Source organism: Gastrolobium bilobum, unplaced genomic scaffold, assembly GCF_033153095.1.
Source record: "Gastrolobium bilobum isolate Gb01-03AN ecotype WA unplaced genomic scaffold, APGP_CSIRO_Gbil_v1 utg56199, whole genome shotgun sequence".
Taxonomy (NCBI): domain Eukaryota; kingdom Viridiplantae; phylum Streptophyta; class Magnoliopsida; order Fabales; family Fabaceae; genus Gastrolobium; species Gastrolobium bilobum.
In genome coordinates, this window is record NW_026895393.1 from 132,317 (window position 1) to 154,314 (window position 21,998).

The 21,998-nt window shown below is 33.8% G+C and overlaps 2 protein-coding genes and 1 long non-coding RNA gene across 6 annotated transcripts; 2 read left to right on the top strand and 1 right to left on the bottom strand.

The window, feature by feature from the left end:
• The first annotated feature begins 8,812 nt into the window (after positions 1-8,812).
• On the top strand, positions 8,813-10,314 carry LOC133308970 (protein ALP1-like). The gene is made up of 4 exons (XM_061509701.1): positions 8,813-8,821; positions 8,937-9,470; positions 9,569-9,794; positions 9,890-10,314. Exons 1-4 carry the CDS (start codon positions 8,813-8,815, stop codon positions 10,312-10,314), a joined length of 1,194 nt encoding a protein of 397 aa, XP_061365685.1.
• Positions 10,315-11,260: 946 nt separating this feature from the next.
• On the bottom strand, positions 11,261-15,090 carry LOC133308985 (uncharacterized). Of its 4 annotated transcripts, none has more exons than XR_009751252.1 (5): positions 14,779-15,090; positions 14,522-14,621; positions 13,401-13,497; positions 12,740-13,225; positions 11,261-11,729 (listed from the first exon to the last, which is right to left on the bottom strand). It is a non-coding gene; the product is annotated as an uncharacterized LOC133308985 (long non-coding RNA). The 4 variants fall into 4 exon arrangements; XR_009751254.1 differs by having other exon boundaries at positions 14,322-14,621; XR_009751251.1 differs by lacking the exon at positions 14,522-14,621.
• Positions 15,091-16,943: 1,853 nt separating this feature from the next.
• Positions 16,944-19,095, top strand: LOC133308977 (ribonuclease 3-like protein 2). Its single transcript, XM_061509708.1, has 2 exons — positions 16,944-17,408; positions 18,715-19,095. Exons 1-2 carry the CDS (start codon positions 16,944-16,946, stop codon positions 19,093-19,095), a joined length of 846 nt encoding a protein of 281 aa, XP_061365692.1.
• The last annotated feature ends 2,903 nt before the right edge of the window (positions 19,096-21,998 follow it).

The window sequence follows — 21,998 nt, forward strand, 5'->3', positions numbered from 1 at the left end:
TAGGAGACATTAGTTACTCTTCCTAGTGGGCCTAAAAAAGGCTATTCTAATTTGATGAGATCAAATATTATTTTAATTTGAATTGACTAAATATTTGATGAAATCAAATTTCAGCCTAATTTAAATTTTGAATTTGATAAGGATTAAATAAGATCTTATCCCAAGTTTAAAATTTAAATTAGTCAAAGGGTTGATCTTAATTTAAAATTTGAAGTATGTATTTTGAATTCAAATTTCAAATTGGTCTTATCTCAAGTTTAAAATAAGGTTATCCTATTCTTAAGATCTATAGTTTGACTTAATTAAACTCTTACGGGTAGTTCATGATTTTAAATTTAAATTATCTTTGAAACTCACTTACACATAACCCTAAGCTTTTGCTTTTCGTTATGCTCTGTGATAATTATATAATAAAGATCAAATCATTTTTATTTTTTGTAAATAAAAGTTTAAGTGAGGTTAGAACACCGGTATCCTACTAGGATCAGGAAAGATCCCCTACTCTTTGAGGATTTTCGGAAGAGATTATATATCACCTACCGTTAAAGTCCTCACATTGGCCAGCGGGGTTTGAACCCACTCCATTGTGAGGTATGGACCAACCCCTTAGCGAACTCGCCCACCTTTGTTGGCAAGATCAAATCATTTTAACTTTCTAGTAAACTATATTGAAAGGCTAATAAAATAGCGGATAAAGGAAATTATTCTCAATCAAGTGCTCTCAATCTACCATTATATTATTATTTGTTTAAGTGTTTGGTCTTAGATTTGTTTTTCTCTAGGGGTCAATATGACAATATATCAATATAACAATTATCTAGTGAAGCAATAGTATGAACTAAAGCTTAAGAATGGAGTCACCATTTAAATCTAAGGCGAACACTGAGAATCAAAGGAAGGTGAAGAACATAGTGGTTTTGAGGTCGAAATGTAGTAGAGTAACAACAATGGTGTGTAGTGTGTAGAATGTGCCTATACAATGATAAAGAGAAGCTATGAAGCACCGACTCCGACACGGCGTTTTCGATACGTTCCAAATACGTTCTTGATACGACCAATAATCCGTCGATAGACTCGATACGATACAATATGTTTCCGATACACGTATCCGATACGTTGGAAAAAAAATTCGGAGTATCGGTATTTCAGGAACAATGACCAAAATGCCACTGTTCACCAAGTTTTTTACTTAAATGCCACGCGAACAGTGTTATTTCTCAATATGCCACGTGGGCAAGTTCGCTGGGCACTATAGCGAACTCAGTGCTGACATGTCGCATTTTAAATGGACACCAAGTTCGCTACACAGGGTAGCGAACTTGGTTCAAATACATATTTCAACCAAGTTTGCTATGTGAGTCTAGCATATGATGTTTTCTAACTTAAAAGAATCAAGGAATTAATCATAAATGTGTGAAAATAGTCTTTAAATGCAAGAAATATTGATTATTCCTTCTCAATCATACTCTCACTCAAGTTATATGTTTAAATAGCAGGAAACACCGCAAAAAAGAAGCAAAATCAGAGAAACCAAATTTCCCGCTGGCGCACGACGCGCAGAAATTGGCGCACGAGGCGCGGTACCTGGCTCACGAGGCACCAAATCGTTGGGTAGCTTCTGTTTCGGCGGCGCACTAGGCGCGAGTATCAGCGCACGGCGCGCCAACCCGGTGCACGGTGCGCAGGTGGCGGCGCACTGCGCGCGGGAGGCGGCGCCCGGGGCACCAGTGTTCGACTCAGCTTCTGTTTCTCCCAAGTTTGGGGCGCCAGGCTTGGCGCCCAGTGCGTGGGCGATTTAATTTTTACTGCGAATCAGCCAAAATAAGGCCCAATTGGAGTGCAAGTGAAAATAGATTTTCCCAAAATCTAATAAAAGGATCAGAAACATAAGAAGAAAGGACTTTTTGAGAATCAAGAAGAGAAAAACAACAAAGAGAGTGGAGCTTCCTTGGAGATTCAAGGATTCGATCGATCAAGACGGAAGATCTTCAACTTCCTTTTCTCTTCTAGGTTTTAAATGCTACTTCATTTTATTGTTATTTTGTCAGACATAAATATGTCTGGCTAGTTTTATCATTGTGGTAAGGGTCACAACCCTTGATGTGAACCCCTTGTACCTTGGTTGAAATTTACATTTATCTATTTTAATTGAGTTTATCTTTTCTTGTTCTTCATTTTATAATTCTATTGGAACTGATCAATCTAGTAGGATTGCGAGGGTTAGGGTTTTTGATAGGGATGTTGGAATTCTAATTCTTGACAAAGAATAAGATAACTGTTCATGTACGCACTAGGGATAGGCTACATGAACAGCGAACGTTAAAGGTTCATTGATTCTAAGGGTTAACTCGAAAAGAGATTTCTAAGAGATTAGGATTCTAATAGAGTTGACAAGGTTAAGATCACTAAGGGATTAGGGCTTAACTAATCGTATGAAAGATGATGAATTGTTCGATCAATTGAATAGGTAAATGTAAACGTAATCCAAGTTGCAAGGTGGGGATCAGAAATGTGTTTGTTTCTCTTACCACAATATTTTCTCAAATATTTTCTCAATCCTTAATCTTTTGTTCTTGCATTCTGAAAACACTTTTGGAATCATTTACATTTTTACTTTAATTGTTTTAGTTTGTTTCATGAACTACAATCATTCTCAACCTATTTTGATTAATCCAACAAGAGAGGAATAGTTATAACAACTTAGGTGCCTTAATCCTCGTAGAGATGATACTCTACTCACTCTTTATTACTTGGTACGATCGGTACACTTGCTGGTTTTACGCATCAATCGGTATTTCAGGAACAATGACCAAAATGCCACTGTTCACCAAGTTTTTTACTTAAATGCCACGCGAACAGTGTTATTTCTCAATATGTCACGTGGGCAAGTTCGCTGGGCACTATAGCGAACTCAGTGCTGACGTGTCGCATTTTAAATGGACACCAAGTTCGCTACACGGGGTAGCGAACTTGGTTAAAATACATATTTCAACCAAGTTCGCTACCCAATGTAGCGAACTTGGTATTTTTTTTTAACTTGGTACTTGTTATCCACTAGAAACGTGACACGACAGCAAACTGAGTTCGCTACAGTGCCTAGCGAACTTGCCCACATAGCATATTGAAAAATAACACTGTTCGCGTGACATTTAAGTAAAAAACTTGATAAAAAATGGTATTTTGATCGGTGTTCCCGGTATTTCATAGAAGAGAAGTATTTATAAGGGAAGCTGATCCCTAGTATGAGAATCATGAGCCTTAGGAGATAGCGTCCCCCCAGTGAAAAACATGTAACTATTTTGTCTCGTGGGCTCCCCCAGTGAGATAGCGTTCCATTACCTGTGTGTGAGGCGTGCGTGCATAGGAGAAGGAAATTAAGTGTGCGATAAGAAAACAATTATCGCACTTTAAAAGTGCAGAAGTTCAACATCTATTATTGGGCCCAATGGTCGGCCTAGAATGCTGGACCTAAAGGCCTGTCCAAAACAGATCATATGACTAAATGAGAAATGTTAACCACCGAACCATAAGCTGATCGGATTATATGAAATTTCTAATATACTTCCGAAGTATCTATATCCGTCCAATAAAAACACAACATCTGTATTTACATGTTTCCTGAAGAGAGAGTGAAAAAAATTATGCCTATGTATTTCCCATAATACGTAATTTATAATTTTATGTTAAACAAGAGTTGTACACAGTACTCAGTATAATGGCAGTACCAAAGATATTTTCCGGATTATGATATGGTGGTCAGTCTTTGAAGAGTGTAAATGCTCAAACTGTTATTATTTTACGTGATATATAGTTTTTTTTTTAAAGTTTTTTAATTATCCTTTTGTATTTGTTCATGGCTTTATGTGAAATGAAATTATCAATGACCAATCTATATCGTGTATATTTCGAGCTTTTATTCCAGCTCTCCCTTTAGCAATTATATTTGATGAGCATGTTTCAAATCCATTGGCAACCTACAAAAATCACGTACGAGGCTGCAGACATGATTTAAAATTTATGCCCAACATGTTTGATAATTTTAAAGTAAAATTAATTGTGTGTCAAAATCATAATTTTTTTGGCCAACTACAAAAATAATTTTTATTTTATTTTCGTGATAAAGATAATTTTAGTTAATTGAATGTTGATACAAATATTTTTGTAATATTTTTTGGCAACACTTATTTTTGTTATTTATACTATGTAATTATCATCTTTATTAATACTTGTGCGTCTAAAAATAATTATGTTAATTCTCCAATTAATTATGATATTATCCAAGATTTAAAAAAGTTGACAGTCCGAGAAAACATGCCTTCTTTAAGCTTTTGAACACAAATACAGCAACGAAAATGATGGATGGGACTGGATTCCGAAGAATGAAGAGCCGTTGATAATTCAAGCTTTGCTAACAAACTTGAATAACATACGGATTTTTTCAAAAAAAAATAGAGACTTCGATTTGGCTTTTAAACAGTAATTTTTCTATAATTCTAAACTCTAATATTATTTGGCTTCATTTTTTCCTTCCAATTTAAAACAAACTAAATGAAAGAACTCAAAGTGGATATTGGATTAACATTTTAAAAGATTTTTTTTGAATACAAAATTTATTGGTATTCAATTAGCAATTTAAAAAATTATAAAAAAGTAATGTGGTATTTGATCAAGATAATTAATTTTTTTTTAGAGTCTATACAAATTTTTTTTTTTGGATTACATCCTGGTATCCTCACGGCCGATAGCCATAAGACTAATTCCTCGTCCCAGGTCAGCGCACAAAGAGATAAAGAGCTGGCCACGAAATACTTTCCATTCACAAGAGTCTATACAAATTTGGTGGTATACAATTAGGATTTTTAAAAAGAATAAACAAACTTTTAGAATCAAAAAATCTGAAAAATTTAATATATTCCTCGTTAGTATGAATTTTGTTGAAATTTTTTAATCACGGATATAAATATTATTCCAGCCTTACAATGCTACATGTTCTTCAGATTACCTTTCTCTATTGCTGTCCTCGTAAGTCGTATCTTCTCAAGTTCAAGGTATTTCTGTATGTTATTTTTTTGTCTCTATGTGCGAACTCTTCATAACAAACTCTCGAACGACGTTTAATAGAAGATAAATTTTTTTTTTGCGAGAAAAATATAATTAGTATTTATTTGGATGAGTTTTTATTTCTAAAATAGTTGCTTTTTTAAAAATAAAAGTCCTTTTGAGATTTTTTAGATGTTTGAATAATAAATTTTTAAAAAAGCAAAATTTAAAACCAGAGTTAAATTTTATTCTACCTATCTTTGCCTACCACCCTCCAACACCATTAGATCAGAATCTTAACTAACATTTATCTTTCTCTCTCTTCTTGAGATCCTGATCTAACGGTGTTGGAGGCAAAGGTAGGCAGAAAGAATGACAGGTAGAATAACCTATCTTTTTTTTAGCCAGTAGTTGATTGCTTTTGAAAAAAGCTGAAATTAAAAGATAACATTTTTTTTAACCCAATAGGTGCAGCTCAGTTGGTTCCTTGGCGCTGAGTTAGTGGGGTTGGACATGTGTTCGATTCCCGCTGAATGCATTCTTGGGGAGGGGGCTGAACTTTTGGCCATCACTGACCCCCGCACTCCGGATTAGTCCCATAGCCGGCTCAAAGAGTCGAAGCTTGTGGGGATACCGGAGGGAGCCAACTCGCCTCAAAGAGGTAATTAGGGTTGGGTAACTCCAAAAAAAAAAAAATATAACATTTTTTTTTCTGGAAAATGGATAATATAAATTTTTAAAATACAATTTTAACCTTATTCAATCATACCTATTTTATCTCTTCTTATCCCATGATCATGCTATTTTATCTCCCTTTATTGTAATTTTATATTTAAAAAGTGCTTTTTTATTTTATTTTAACAACCAAACAACTTTTTCGTGATAAAGTGATTTTCAGATCATACATCCAAACGTAAAATAATTTTATCTTTTAAAAGAAGTACTTTAAAAAAAAATGCATAAAAAGTTATTTTTTTAAAAGATCATCCAAACCGGCTCTTACTAGGAATATGCTGGGAAACTGAGTTTGGTAGAAAAATTAAAAAAAAAAATTGTTTGGAATGTCGAAATATTATCGAAAAAATTGGTTTTTTTTTTTTTTTGATAACAAAAAAAAAAAAATTGGTTTTAGTTTCCTAAGTCTATGTTTGGTTAAAAGTAAAATAAATATAGGTGAAAAAATATGGTTAAATTATCACAACAACCCTTTAGTAAAATAAGATGGGAAAATATGATTTTAAGTTTGCCGAATAGTTTTCCTCAACATTAGGGTCATTTTGTTTTTCTTACTTGCTGTCCTTTTTGGATTTTTCCATCTATCAACCAATACTACCTTGTAGGTGATCTTATTCAACAGTGTTTTGTACACACAAAATGCAAATGCTAAGTAAATAATTTGCCTAGCAAAGTTTTTTAAAACCTGTTATCAAACATGGATATATAAAAATACCACTTCTATTTACTTAGGTATCTTCAACAAAAATTTGTACCAAACACACCTCAACTCATGTAGTGTTTGGTACGCAGATTATTTATGAATATCCTAGGGTGCGTTTGGTATAGGAGAAATTTTTATTTGTCCGTAAATTTCGATTTTCAAAAATATAATTTTTACATGGGAAAAATGTTTCCGCAGTTAATGCAGAAAAATTATCTGCATTTATTCCCAAAACGACGTCGTTTTGGTATTAAAATCTTAAAAATTTATAAATATAAAGACTAGTATAACTCTAAAATAAAATAAAATTACAAAAACACCATGATTTCCGTCCCAAAACGACATCGTATTGACGTACTGCAGATAACTTATCTGCAGTAACTACAGAGCAAACGAACCCTTTTTACATTCAGTTTACGATAATATATAAAAATTTAAAATTTTAAAAATTTCGATTTTTCAAGAATCTGAAAAAAAAAATCCATGTACTAAACTGTCCCCAGAAAGCATGATAGAAAAAACAGGAAACCCACTTTTGATTGCCCAAAAAATAAAAAGTTTCCCGTCAATTTTTTTTCTCCCGGATTTCTGTATCGTGTGCAAACTGAAGTACGGATACCAGTATTCAAACTCCATGATTTACTTGGAAAAATAGCTTGCCCGGGTAAGTAAGAAATAAACAACTATGGACGAGATTAATCCTCCGCTTTGTATAATTGTTGAAGTTGTGTTCGCAAATATCTGGTACCAAAACCTAACGCAGCTGCTCCCTCCGTCAAAGCTTGCAGGTTGCTTTGGTTTTCGATTTTCTTGCTTATCATCGTTGTATGAGGCTTGCATGTGCACCTTGTATGGTACCAGTCGGTCGAGCATTTTTGCATGTTAACCATGTCCATATTTTAACAAGACAAGCTTTCCATTTTGCATTCCATTCCAGTTCATCATTTCGTTTTGGGGCTATCGTATATGTTGGTCTTAGTGGTGCATATGGTTTGTGGGTTTTTTTTTTGTAATGACAGGTGATTTACGCTTTCATAAACCCAAGTAGAAGTTGTCGAAGCTGTGGAACGGCCACTGTTTTTGTTATCTCCGTATTCGTGGTGCAAGCTGTGGAACATCGGGTAAAAAATCTGACTTGCTATGTCACCACATAGGTTTACTTACCTTCTGTTGTGTGTTTACTACCCAAATGTGGGCCAATTTGTGGTGCTGTTTTGGTTTTGTTTTTTTCTCTAAAATCTATGTGTGCTTCAGTTTTCTTTCTCACGAATATACATAATGCTCCATCCAATACAGAATACCGAGGAGAATATTTGCTGGTATGTTTCCATTTGAAATTTCCCTAAAGAAGAGGGGGGGGGGGGGGGGGGGGGGGAATCTTTGACAGTGCAAGTGGAATTTTGACATTTTTTTTTTTTGTCCTCCTTTTGCTCATTGGAATTTTTGTTTTCAAGGCATTGTTGATATTTTAGCAGTGCAATGCAGAAACACAGGAAGCATTCAATTCCACAGTTGAATTAGCCAAAACAATACAATTGAGTCCAATGACTTCAAAGTTAGAATGCTCTCTTATGGCAAAGCAACTTGAAACATAATGTAATGTTAATAAAAATGCATGAGAGAAATGGTTTTGTTATACCGTAAATTGATCTTCAAGCCGTACTCTTTTAATTAGATCATAGAAAAGTAGAATACATAGCACGACAAGCAAGAACGGAGATGAGGTATTGTTATGTGCAGATCTGTACTTGTGTGTTTGCAATATTAGGAAAGCAAAAACAGATCTGCACTTTATAGGCTGACACATATGACAAGAGAGGAGGTTGCTACGGGGAACCTAGCGGGGGGGAATACCTAGGTTGGTATTACTGTCCATCACAAACCTTGGAGGAATTTCAAACATTGTTATGTTAACTTGATTTGCTTTGTATTACTTCTTATATGTGAAGTTAAATATTGTGTACTTCATCTACGTATAAGTCACGTACCTCATAATGTATGAGAGAAACCAAATGTGAATTTTTTAAAGAATTTATTTAAATGTTTATTGTAACCTATTCCTGTAGAACTGCCCTGTTCTTTGTATGGTTATGGTTTGGGTGCAAGTGCTCGTGTTCTTTGTTGTTGTTTGGAATTATGTTGGAATGGATTGCATTGCTCCAACCAAAGTGTCATTTATTTTAATCAGATTAGGGGATTGTATTTAAACGTGTTTTTGTTTTCCTTTTACTCTCAACTGTTTATGTTCTTGCTTGTCATCCTGTAATTGTGTACATTGTTTCATGGAATCATATTTTTGTTTAATGTGTACAATCCAGACAAAGAAACTGAGTAATGACTGGGGTTTGTGTTTCTGTTTCTATTGCTCTTCTACATATTATGTTTCTTCATTTTGTTCTGATTTTGTACGTTGTTGATATTTGGATTAATGTGAATTAATTTGACCTTGTGGTGTTAGATTGTGACAATGAACAACGGAGTGGAGTTAAGTGTCATTGTTGTTCTCATGAGTCATTTGCAGTCTTTGAATCAATTGACTATGTTATTTGTGAGAATATGTGGTTTATTATTAGCCAACATTGAAAAAAGGAAAGCTATGAGGAAGAGAGGGACGTGGGATTTTTGCAGTAGGGCTTCGATAAGGGAAGTTAATATGCATAGAATAGTGTATATCACTGATACAACTTGTATTGAGAATACAAGGATGGATCGGAGAAGTTTTCATAAATTGTGTGACTTACTTAAAACTGTTGGGATGCTTGAACCGTCCAAGCATATGGGTGTAGAAGAGGTGGTTGCAATCTTTCTTTACATATTGTCTCACGATGTTAAAAATCGGATAATTAAAAGACAGTTTATGAGGTCTGATCAAACTATAAGCAGACAGTTCACAAAGGTGTTGCAGGCTGTGTTAAGATGTCATACTGTTCTACTCAAACGCCTTGAGCCCGTCCTCGAAAACTCAACCGATGACAAGTGGAAATGGTTCAAGGTATCATACTACAATAGATCAAGCAATCTTTATAATTTTAAAATTTGTTGTGCATATTATACTGACTTGTGTTCTAATTTGGTGCTTTGGAATGACAGAATTGCCTAGGAGCTCTAGATGGGACCCACATCAAGGTAAATCCCCTACAAGCTTATAAGCCTAGATATCGGACTAGGAAGGGTGAGATAGCAACAAACGTGTTGGGTGTTTGTTCGCAAGATGCCCAATTTATTTATGTTTTGCCTGGATGGGAGGGATCGGCTGCAGATTCAAAGGTCCTCAAAGATGCTATATCTCGTACGAACGGATTAAGGGTGCCAAAAGGTTATTTAACAAGAAAAATAGTTCAAATTACCAAAATAATGACATGTAACCACCTGTATTACCATGTTTCTAATTCCTTTGTTAAATTTTTGGAGGTTACTATTATATGTGCGATGCTGGTTACATGAATGAGGAAGGATTCCTTACACCTTATAAAGGGCAAAGATACCATCTTAGTGAGTGGAGACATGGGGCACAGCCAACGACACCGCAAGAATTTTTTAACATGAAACACTCAGGTGCTAGGAATGTCCTTGAACGATGTTTTGAGATGTTGAAGGGCCGTTGGGCGATTGTAAGGTCAAAGTCCTTTTATCCAGTTAAAACGCATTGCAGGATAATCACTGCATGCTGCTTGCTCCATAATCATATTAGAAGAGAAATGCCAATTGACCCTTTAGAGGATAATATGGGGGACATGGCAGTACCTGAAGATAATTTTCAAGGACATGAAATGATAAGTCATGTGGAGTCATCTAAAGCCTGGACACATTGGAGGGATGAAATGGTGGAGGAATAATGTTTGATGCAGTTATTTATGCTATCATTATTGATGTTGTTAAGTACTTTATGTTGTCTTTGTTGCAAATTAAAAGACTTGTGTCATTGTACGTTTTTTTCATGCAGAATGATGTAATAGACATCATATGCCATGATTTTACATGGTAAGTTTTTGGAAGTCTGGCTAAGTGGATATATATAAAAGCTTTGGAGTCATGAGGACAGGCATTGCAGTATTGCAATTTTGGAGTTGGTACATGCTTATATTCTGATATGTATGGTAAGTGGTACCAACAAAAGGTGGCAACGGGTATGTTCTTTTTAATTTATGTTGGTCAATAGTCTTTTTCTCAATATCTTAGTTCTACTTACACTTGCTCAGAAAAAGACTTCATATAAGGTAGTTCCTCCGTATATATTTGTTGCTGTTTAAATTGTTGTCCAACACAGATGTGATATGTTATTGTTTTTATCTGACTGTCTTATATGGCAACAGGTATGTTGAAAGTGCAGCTGATAGAGTGATTATAAAACATTTGCTGTCAAGGCCAAGTGAAGCTGTTTTGTGGTGAGATCGGATTTTTGTGGTTGATCTGCAGCAAAGATAGAGGAGAATATGGATTGAAAGAAACAAAGCACATACATGACTGCTAGAGATACAAACTAACCGAAACAGAACCCTGCATCAGGGCCATTTGGCATATATGTATATCTGTTATATTGAATTAATGGTACAGCCATTCATTGGTCCTGTGAATGTATTTTGATAGTATTTTAAGTCTTTGTTATCTGTATAACTCTTGCAATGTATGAACTATTACAATTAAGATGGTTGTGAATTATGAAATTATCCAATATTGTGTTCTGCACCTGTTTCGTTCACACATGAAATATGACTTCAGCATTGGAATAATTAAAGGCTCGGAATCAAAAGGAAATCTCTGATTGAATATAATGAACACCATAATTGCTTCATATTAATTGAATCACTGAAATATATTTAGTTGCTTCATAAGTTACACATCAGAATGGTACATGACTATGAACAAAGTGTAATCAAAGATCAAAGTACACAAGGAAATTCCTATACAGCATACTACTCTTCTTGGACACATTCAGCCCTATGTATAAACTTATCAGATCCCTACTAGTTAAATGAATGACACAGCTATTAAGATCCTCTTCCACAAATGTGACAAAGTGGAGATGCTTCATTATCCCCCAACAGGTGTTGCCTTCAGATTCTTCTTACATTATAATTTATCAGCAAATCACTGATACAACATCTGCAAGCTTATCAGGTACAGCAACTATGTTACTTTGCAGTGTTAGTCTTCCTCTGCAGGTGGTTTGCAAGACCCTTCCTCTTGCGTCCCCATTGAGATGTAGAACCTATCTCTGGATTTGACTATGGTTGTTTCTCATTGGTAGCACCTGCAGAATTAAAAGGATTTGCCAGCTTAGGAAGAATGACAAAATAATGCTGTGTGAGAAGGTTATAAATAGATATTGTGGGTGAGCAAAATCAGTGAGCTGAGATATAAATTTACTGACTCACACTATTAGACAGATAATATTCACAAGGTCAAAAAATTCTATTATTTTGGCTAATGACAGTGCATAACTTATATACTCTGATACCATCTAGACTGAGTACAAATTTACAGATCTCACAGACAAAGAAATATCTCGCTAATCTGTGACGACAACAATTACCTAGCTTGCAGCTTTACAACAATGATTAGAGGAGCTAGCTTGAACAAGATTTTTGAAACACGCAATTTACGGTCAAGTCACAATTAATGCCAGATAGAATCATAGATGTGAACTGCCCAGCTTTTTTTTTCCTTTTAAAAAAAAAAAAAAAAGCAGGAAGCAGTGAAATTAAGCTCAAGAATGGACTGCAAGTTGAAAGATTTGGCCCTTACCTAAGTCAATGTCTCTAGCTGCAAGAGGTATTTCTATTTTCAAGTTGTTCTTTCTAAGAAACACATGACCAAAAATATAAGTTGATAGCGATGTGTCTAAAGATGTATTACGAAGAGATAAATTTGATACACTATTGATACAGTATGATCCCGAGGTGCATTAATCCATGACTAAAAAATTTAAACTTTTCAATAACGATTTGTAATAGTCAGAATTCGTCGATGATTTATCAGTATCAATACAGTTAGATAATAAATATAAAAAAATTTAACAACTATAATAAATATACTTGACCAATTAGAAAAGACCACAGCCAAATTTCCATGAATCTCCAAAACTTATAAATTAAGCATGACAAACTTGCACAACACTTGCATCTAACAGACATACTCATTAGCTAGAACCAAAACAGACGGTTTTGAAATTGAACCCACAAATTGTAGATGGAACCTTGGCTTAGTCACTGAAAGCAGCATTAACAAGTTTTCTGGAATAAAAAATGTTAATAAAATTACCATAAAACCTGGTCAATTCAAAGACTTCTTTCTCGACTTGGATGATGAAGGCTTGCTTTGCTCAAACTGCATTCTGCGTAGCTCCTTTGGAGGCAGTTGACTGGTTTGATTTAGGATTTGAATTGCTGGAAAAGGCAACAGCACCGTGCTTTTCTCTAACTACAGCACCCTGAGAACCTCTCACCTGAGCAGCTCTTTTGTCCTTCCTCTTAGGCCTATAAGTTGATCTCTCCCGCTTGGGAAGCCACCTCTCTGGATCTGGGGGAGGACCTGGTTTTGCAGGGTCAAACCCTTTAGGATACCTTGGCTTTCTCTTTCTCCTTTCCTTAGCTTTCTCTTTCTCCCTTTCCTTTGCTGAAAGTTTCAAATCCAGTCCACGAGCTAGCCGAAAGTTCTGCGTCTCTTTCTCTTTTAGCCAATCAAGTTTCCTTAGGCTATCAGAAGCATCTTTTGTACCTTTCAGTGAAACAAGATTGTTCACTGCCACTGCAATTGATTATTCATTAGCCATATCTCGTTTAATAATATCTGTATAAGCTTCAATAGCATCTTGCTTATGCCCAAGAAGCTGTTCATCTATGATTAATTAATATTTCTGGCACTTAAAAAAAGTAATATTCAGTTGAAGGAGAAATAAATTTTGAGAAATCAGAACTTTTACCTGCTGGACATAGGCCAATTGTACAGCTATAGGAGACAAATCAATTTCTATCTCATCATCGGGCAAGTTATCTTCCATCAGGATCTCTTGACCAATTCTGATCCAAATACATGAATAAACATGAGTATATGCCACTTCAGGGACAATATCCAATGTAACAAGTTTAGGGTTTAATAGGTTATAAATTATTGAAGTTAAGGCCACTAACTGATAAGCAAAACAACAATAAAATCAAAGCAAAATTTAATTGAAATAATCAACTATGAAATTCAGATTGTGCTTCATTTACTGTGCCTAATAAAATAAGCCACTGAATTTGGTGCAAAACTCTAGCAGATAGCTTCATGCATTGCAGTTGCACAAGGCCCTCGAAAGGGACTCAATAAACATATTGTCAATATAGTCTTTGCATATCAAGATACTGGGGAAATCAGTTTTTGTCCAGCAATTTGGCTAAACCACCACATGCTTCTTATTTTATATTCCTTGTAATATAGAAATAGCACAGCATTCACTGTGGTCACACAATTCTAATATGTTTATTTAATGCCATCTCAAATCATACTCAAGAAGTGCAGTAGATAAAATTACACACCACATATTAAAAGAATGAAGATGGTTATTCTATTATGTTACATATTACTGATGAAACTGTTGAGGTTAATTTGCTCCATGTCATGATTTCCACAATCAAAATAGAATATCACCTTCGGCCTGACACTTTCAAAACAATGGGGTCTGCATAGTTTTCTTTTAAAAACAATGTAGCCTGTATGTGGATTTGGACTGATAGAAAAAATATAAACAAATTAAACTTACAAGATGACATATTGATGCAATTAACACAACCAACTTAAGTTCCCAAGGAAATGGAAAACATGTACACCCAAGGAGAACATACACAAAAAATAAAATAATTACCTAAAATTCTATCTGCCTTTTTCTTGAGTTTGAAGTTCAGTTATTTGTAATCTCAATCATCTAACAACCCAAATAACACACTCAGGTTGGAAAAAGTGGTTCATAAATTAAGTCCAATGTATAGCAGCGGAAAACTTCCAAGTTCATATACAAGTCAAAATTAGAAAGTTAGATTAGGACTAAGGAGATTTGATAATAACTTAATAAGTTTTGAATCTTTGATCCTGAGGTATGTAGCCTACAGCTCTTTCCTGCCTTCTCTGGATGAATCTCTTGCGGTCACAATGTTCACTATACAACCTACAAGCTCCAGCATTATTTATTAATAGTATAAATCATGTTGCTCAAACTGAAACTAAAAAATATAAAAAACAATTGACAAACATTTAAACTGATTAACCCTCCATTTTAAAGTATAACATTGAAAATTATGGACAGGAAATTGACTACAACATACGATATTTGTGGACCGTCACCGCAACGAGATTGCTAAACTGTGGATATTGTAACCCTATCAAAATGGAAGAACTTTTTCAGCTACAGCAGCGACGCCAGCTACAGCAACCGGATACTTGCCTCAATAACACGAACCGGAGATTTTCGAAGGAGATAAACCCCAACGGTTACAGCATCGACGCCAGCTACAATGAAAGGAGCTGCTGAGAGCCAGAGATGGATGGATAACAACCCTATCAGATACAAAAAAGAAAGAGATGAGGGGAAATTAACACACCCACAGGAGAACAAGTCTAAAAATCGATTTGAGAGAGAGACACAATTATTAAAATCGAAGGTATCGTTCTAAAATAATTTTCCTATTCCTATTAATATTTCACAATCAATCAAACACAAATTTAATAAAATTAATCAAATAATTTTGAAAAAAATATAGGCTCACCAAACAATTTTTTAGTAACAATAAAAATCTATTTCCCACTATATTTTCGAAATTTGTAATTCCCAGATAAAGAAAATATCAAACACCTTCCTCTATCAAATACCCCTAAAAAATATTTCTTGAGATTTATGTTTCCATGCACAATTTTTTTAGAAAAAATATACTCTTACATTTGTAGAAGAGTGTTTTTCTCTCTTACACATATACCAATTTTTGTATACCTTTTTCTTTCTCCTATAATAGATGGATCTTACACATAATTATCTATATAGTATGAGAGAGCTTCTCTCCTATTAGATGAGATTAATAAAATTCATTTCTTTATATGTTTGTTGTTTTTTTAGCGAGCACAATACTAACTTCTTCTAGCAACTCAACAAAACAAAAATTACAAATAAAATTTATTGTTAATATTTTAGAGGGTTTAAAAAATCTAAACTAGTTTGAAATCAATTTTTAAAAATAATTTTTTAATTTTCAGAAAAAAACTCATTTGGTAAAGCCTATTTTATAAAAAAAAAACTTATAAAACAGTAACTATTTTTTTATTTTTAGAATCAAATTTAGAAAAAACAAAAAAAAAATAGAACATAACTATTTTCATAACTATTATACATAACAATTTTAAAAATAAAAAAACCAGAACACAATCAACGTACCTCAATTTTTGGGCTGGGGTTGAAGTAAAAGCAAAACCCAAAAATATTATCCACTCTTACTCAAAAAATTTCATAAACTCAAGAATTTTTTTTTTCTTTTTATTAATATTGTTATATTTTCTTTACTTCTTTTTATATAATATCCAGCTTCTGTGATTCAAGAGTATATACTCCCACACATTGGTGGAGCTATTTGGCTGTCAATATGTGCAAGTGCATACATAAATTTGGTTATACATTTTTTTAGTAAAGAAGAGAGATATATATATATTTTTGTATGCTGAAGAGATATATTTTTTAATTAATTAAGAATGTCACTCAAGGAGCCATTTTAGTAGTTGCATTGTTAGGAATACAAACACAAATACTAAAAAAGAAATACATCTTATTTACTGTTTATGTTTTAGTGATTTTATATCATTAATTTGATTTTTTTTTTATCTTAAGTCGAAATTTTCTTTTCTTTTGTTGTTAGAGGATTATATCCCTCAGATTATGTGAACGAAATTTTTTGTCATGTTAAGAAAAAAACAAGTTATATAATATTAAAGAAAGTGAGATGGTACATATTCAATGGATTAGCCTTGTCTTTTTTCTTAACACGACAAAAAATTTGGTTCATGTAATATAAGAGATATAAATTCTTTTTTGTTTATATTCTTTTATTTTTAATACATTTAAAACTTTGTTTAATTTTTTTTTCAGAAGGCATTGCCCCAAACCCCTCCACTAAATGTTCGGATTAAATATACACACGTAAAAAAAAAATTCTGGATTCGTAAATTTAGCATAAGTGTATGATAGCAATGTCCAATAAAGAGTTTTAGCACGAGGCATGTTAGCTTTCAGTTCTGAGTAAAATGGATTCTTTACAACACATTGCCATGCGTTTAAAAATTGCATGCTTTATTTTTATTAATTTTTAGAGAACTTTTGTGGAAGAAGATGCACATGGACGACATTTAATTATTGGAACATTATTTATTAGAAACAATATACTCATCAATATAATAGGAACATCACACCTTCTTGTCATGCTTTTCTCCTTGCACTCCAAATTCGAAGATGGAAAAGTTGGTGCATGAGGTGGAGAACATAATCGGACATAGGTTCAAGAACAAGAAGCTTATAGAACAAGCCCTGACCCACTCCTCGTTCCCGAATGCTGTCTGCTATGAGCGCCTTGAGTTCATAGGTGATAGTGCTTTGGGCTTTTCTATGGGCAATCACTTGTTTCTCACTTATCCCAACATTGAACCTGGCCAACTCTCTCTTCTCCGTGCTGCTAACGTCAGCACGGAGAAGCTAGCTCGTTTGGCCATTCGCCATGGCTTCCACCGCTGCATCCGTCATAAAGCCCCTTATCTTTTTGACAAGGTAGATGAGTTTGTGGAAGTTGTAGGTGAAAAGGATGACTCTATTTCCTATGGTGGTTCGGTTAAAGCTCCCAAGATTCTTGCCGACATTGTTGAATCTATAGTGGGTGCTGTTTTAATCGATGTTAAATTTAAATATAAAAAATTTTGGAAGGTATGTTCTTGTTTTTATTATTTCTTAAGAAAAATATGCATTTTCTGTATTTATTAATTAATAATGATCATAATTAGTTTGTAAAGAGGGACTTCTTGTGATTAGAAGGTCATTGGAAAATAATTTCTTTGTACAACTACAAACATAAGATTGTATAATCAACACTCACCTTTATCCTCACTACAAATCCAATGGATTGATCTGTTTAACTTGCTGCAGATGATGAGCGGGTTGGTTGATATTCCCAACTAGTTTGAACCTAACCATGTAAAGACATGTCAAAATAGGTTGAACCCATAGTTGGATCGGTTAATTCGTTAGGTCAATTTTTCCTTTTTACTTAATATCAAGTAGTATTTTATTTGAAACTAATGTGATATCTAAAATCTTTATCTTAGTATTCCTCTACAAAATATAAAGAAGAAAATACTTTATTTATAATAAATGTTATCCAAATATGGAATCAAAAATAAGTTTTTAGATATCGTCAAACAATATTAGCATATATTTAGACTTAGGCAGTAGCGTAGCCACGTTGAGATCAGTAAGTGCCTTGGCTAGTTTCCAAAATCAGAAGTTTTTTTTTGTTTTATCTTGAGTAACGATCAATGATTTTCTTCCTTCATAGTTGCTGACTTTTGGCACTAGCTTTCTCCATAGTTAAATCTTTCAATATCTTATTGTACTATGTTCAACTCTATGTATTTCTCTATTTGTAGAGTACATTGAATGTACAGAAATGGCTATAACAGAGTTTATGTTATTTGTATTAACAGCTACTCTAGGAGGAATGTTTTTATGCGGCGCTAACGATTTAATAACCATCTTTGTAGCTCAAGAATGTTTCAGTTTATGCTCCTATCTACTATCTGGATATACCAAAAAAGATGTGCGGTCTAAGGAGGCTACTACGAAATATTTACTTAGGATCCAAACAAGAAAAAACACTTGTCATTCGTTATTCGTTAGTTATTAGGGGCATCCCAAAAACGTCCAGGCTGATTTTTTGCACTGACTCTGCCACTGGATTTAGGATTGAAAAAATTAATGACAATGTTAAATTGAATTAAATAGCATTATAAAGTTTATAAAACAATATTTATTTTTAAAAATTTAATTTTTAGACGGATTGATCCATCAACACATCATAAAATGAGATTGATTTATATTTTCAATCTATTTTTAAAAGACCAGTCAATCCATCCCATCCCATTTCCAACCCTCTCTCTCTGGGGATTTGGCCTTTTATCAATTATCATGATTTGTATGTGTGTAATGTGTCTGAGGAACAATTTATTGTTGGCAGATAATTAAACGTCTTATGGAGCCCATAGCGACGCTAGATGATCTGGAGCAACAACCTCAACCAGTGACAATGCTCTTCGACTTGTGCCAAAAGAAAGGGAAACTGATAGACATCAAGCACCGAAGGAAGGGTGAAAAAAGCATTGCTAGAGTCTTCGTTGATGGAGAATTTGTTGCATCCGCTTCCTCTGAGCAGAGGGACATTGCAAGGCTTGACGCTGCCAAGATTGCCTTGCATAAACTAGCAAATATAATGCCTATTGGAACTAAGATTCTCGATTTTTTTGCTTGCATTGATAGTACCTTTGAGATTAAACAAGCCAAACAAAAGTTACACGAGCTTTGTGCAATAAAAAGATGGCCTAACCCAGTATACAGGTAACCACTACTAGCCAGAAATCTACTGCTATTATTTTGGAATGACATATTGAAAGAATAACATTCATTTACTGTACTGATTTATTTATATAAAAGTACATTGTCTCAGTCTTATGCTTTTCTCTGGTAGCGAAATTTGAAAGTATAATTTGGGGGGTGGGTGTGTCAAAAATAGAAATTATATATAGATGGGGTATTATATGTCATTAAGGGTATACATTATTCTTTTGTTTTCGTTTACTTATATCTTTACTAATAATCAAGAGATCACCTCATAGTTCTCAACTTATGTATTTTGTATACCAAGCAGTGTCCCAAGTCCTAACGGGCCCATCTAATTCGATTTTGAAATTGAGTTTCTTCACTTTCCTTAATAGTTGCAATTCTCATAAATTGAATCCACTACTTTTAGGTAGGTTAAATCTTGGGTCTAAGTGGATCTCCACTAAATCAACAACTCTTGGGTTTAATCGGAATGCCAGTAGTTCAACAACTCTTGGATTCGACTTACATATTTTGTTCACATTTTTAGTTAAAAGGGTTTCATTTTACTCTTGTTTTACCCAATTAAAAACCAGGTTAAAATAATCTTGTCCAAATCCTTAAATTTTTTTTCTTCAATTAATGGAAAGCATGTTTGGGTGTTAGTGCCAGTCTGTGTGCAAGATCACAAGCATTCTTGTGGGCATTTATTGTGCAGATTTGGTTGATGTATTATTAGGTATTGAATTTAGTATATGCTAGTGATGCAAATTTTTTATTACTAGCTAATGAATCATCCAATTTAAATTTAATTTGTTCTCTCAGTATGTTTCATATGTCAAAGCTTTTGATACTCATTGTAAACTAACTAGTTACTCCTCTGCAATGGTTCACAGCGTTGTGAAAGATGAAGGTTCTCCTCAAGATAAGAAATATGTCTGCTCTGTTCAGATAACGACGGTAGATGGTATACTCCAAACGTTAGGGGATGAAAAATCTCGGTTGAAACTCGCAGAGAACTCTGCAGCTGCCTTGTTGCTTTGGGCCTTACAAAAATGTAATTACTATAATCCAAAATTTAAATCTTGTATATTGTATATGAATGTGAAAGACATAATTAGATAACATTGCATATTAAACACATTATATGATATGAGTTTATTATAAAATATGATTGTTTTTTTTTTAGTAAAGTCGTTTTTGGGTCACTAACAAAAAATATGATACCCACTTTCGTATCTTACAAAAAAAAATAAAAAATCAACTTTTGGTCCCTCTAAAATTCTGGTTCTTTGAAAATGTAATCCCTTAGAAATTCAACGAAGATCTGATTTAATCCCTAAAAAAGAAGTAATATGAGTATTTTTTTTTGTAAGGAAAAAAGTGAGTACAATATTTTTTTTGTTAAGGACCCGGCTTTATCTTTTTAATTTTTTTTTGTGTGTGGGTCAAAGTTCACCTCAGGATCGTGGAAAATTACATAAATTATCCATTTTATTCCCCATGTAATTTTTATTTTTTATTGTTGTTATAGCTCTGAATTCCAAGATGAAATGTTCCGACAATTCTGATTATCACCAGAATCTTCAGGTGTGTCACGTTTTGCTCTGGATATCTTGGATGTTGCTATTATGATTTCCTTAGCGACAAGAACACAACTTAGAACTATTACTAAATTTGGTCTGGGGGTGTGTTTGTGTGGCAGGTTGATATAGATGTGAAGGGTGTGATTGAGTCACTGAAAACCAAGGCTAAAGAAAATGGAGAATCAGTGGAGTCAAGTGGGGTTGCAGATGGTATACGTGAAGGTTGTGATGGCAAGGCAGAGCACAAAGAAAGAAAGCACAAAGCAAAGAGAGAGAAAGATGATTCTCGAGAAGAATTGCCTGAAATGGGTGATGGAAAAAAGGCTAAGAAAGTCATTGTATGAAGGAAATGATTGTCAATAAAGTCCTCTCAATGTTAAAAAATTGAACGATAAGCTGGTTGGATTAGGGTATGGTAGTCTCTTTAATATTCTGATTGGTTGAGTAATCGGTGTTGAAAGAATGGAAGTGCTCCACAAGGACTATTAGTTTCTTTTTTATTTTATTTTTTTCCCAAAGTTTATAATGTGTTTTTTTTTTTTTTTTTGATAACATATAATGTGTTTTAGTATCATGGATTGTAGTTTGAGCTTTTATCCCAGCTCTCCCATTAGCATTTATATTTGATGGGCTTGTTTGAAATCCGTTTGTAACCTATAAAAATCATATGTATATCACTGCAGACATGATTTTAAAATACAAACTTTTTATTTAAACTATAAACTAATGTTAAATTAAAATTAAATCAATGGCTTTTACTTATAAAGGAGGCAAGACCCTATTGCTATGCATTTGATTAAGCCTTGTCATAGGGCTTGGTAAAGTTTAGGAACCAAATTGTAATTATATAAAAATTAGCCTAAATTCAATTATGATATCCTAATATGATTATTTAGAGAATTTAGTGATGTGGAAAGGATATTATTTAAGTTGGATAAGTTAAGAAATCAAGCTAAAAAAAGAAATAGAAGGAATACTTATCAATTTTGGAAAAATCGAGGGTCAAAGTCAACATTTTAAGTAAAGTGACTTAATATTCATTTGAAATCCATTTTCACCTATTTTTCCCCCTCCCCTATGGCTGGCAAACCCAACCGCCATGGAAGAATGCTCAAGCTTTTTCTCTTCATTTTCTAGCCATTTAATCACCAAATACTTGTCATGAAAATTGAAGCTTAGTGTCTTAGGAGTAATGGGAAGCCTTGGTTCAAGAGATCTCTCCATTCTCCCATTTCGACTATTGTTCATCAACAGACAAAATTGAGATTGTGTTGGTTGATTTAAAGCTTGAAGATAGGTCTTTTGGTGGTGTAGGACTTGTTTAAGGTAAGAAATTACT

Bases quoted from the DNA above. Each gene is read 5' to 3' on its own strand.
- LOC133308970 (XM_061509701.1), top strand. The intron at 9,471-9,568 runs GTATCATACTAC...TTGGAATGACAG, and splicing joins ACAAGTGGAAATGGTTCAAG to AATTGCCTAGGAGCTCTAGA. The intron at 9,795-9,889 runs GTTATTTAACAA...AAATTTTTGGAG, and splicing joins CGGATTAAGGGTGCCAAAAG to GTTACTATTATATGTGCGAT.
- LOC133308977 (XM_061509708.1), top strand. From the start codon at position 16,944: ATGGAAAAGTTGGTGCATGAGGTGGAGAACATAATCGGACATAGGTTC. The intron at 17,409-18,714 runs GTATGTTCTTGT...TATTGTTGGCAG, and splicing joins AATATAAAAAATTTTGGAAG to ATAATTAAACGTCTTATGGA.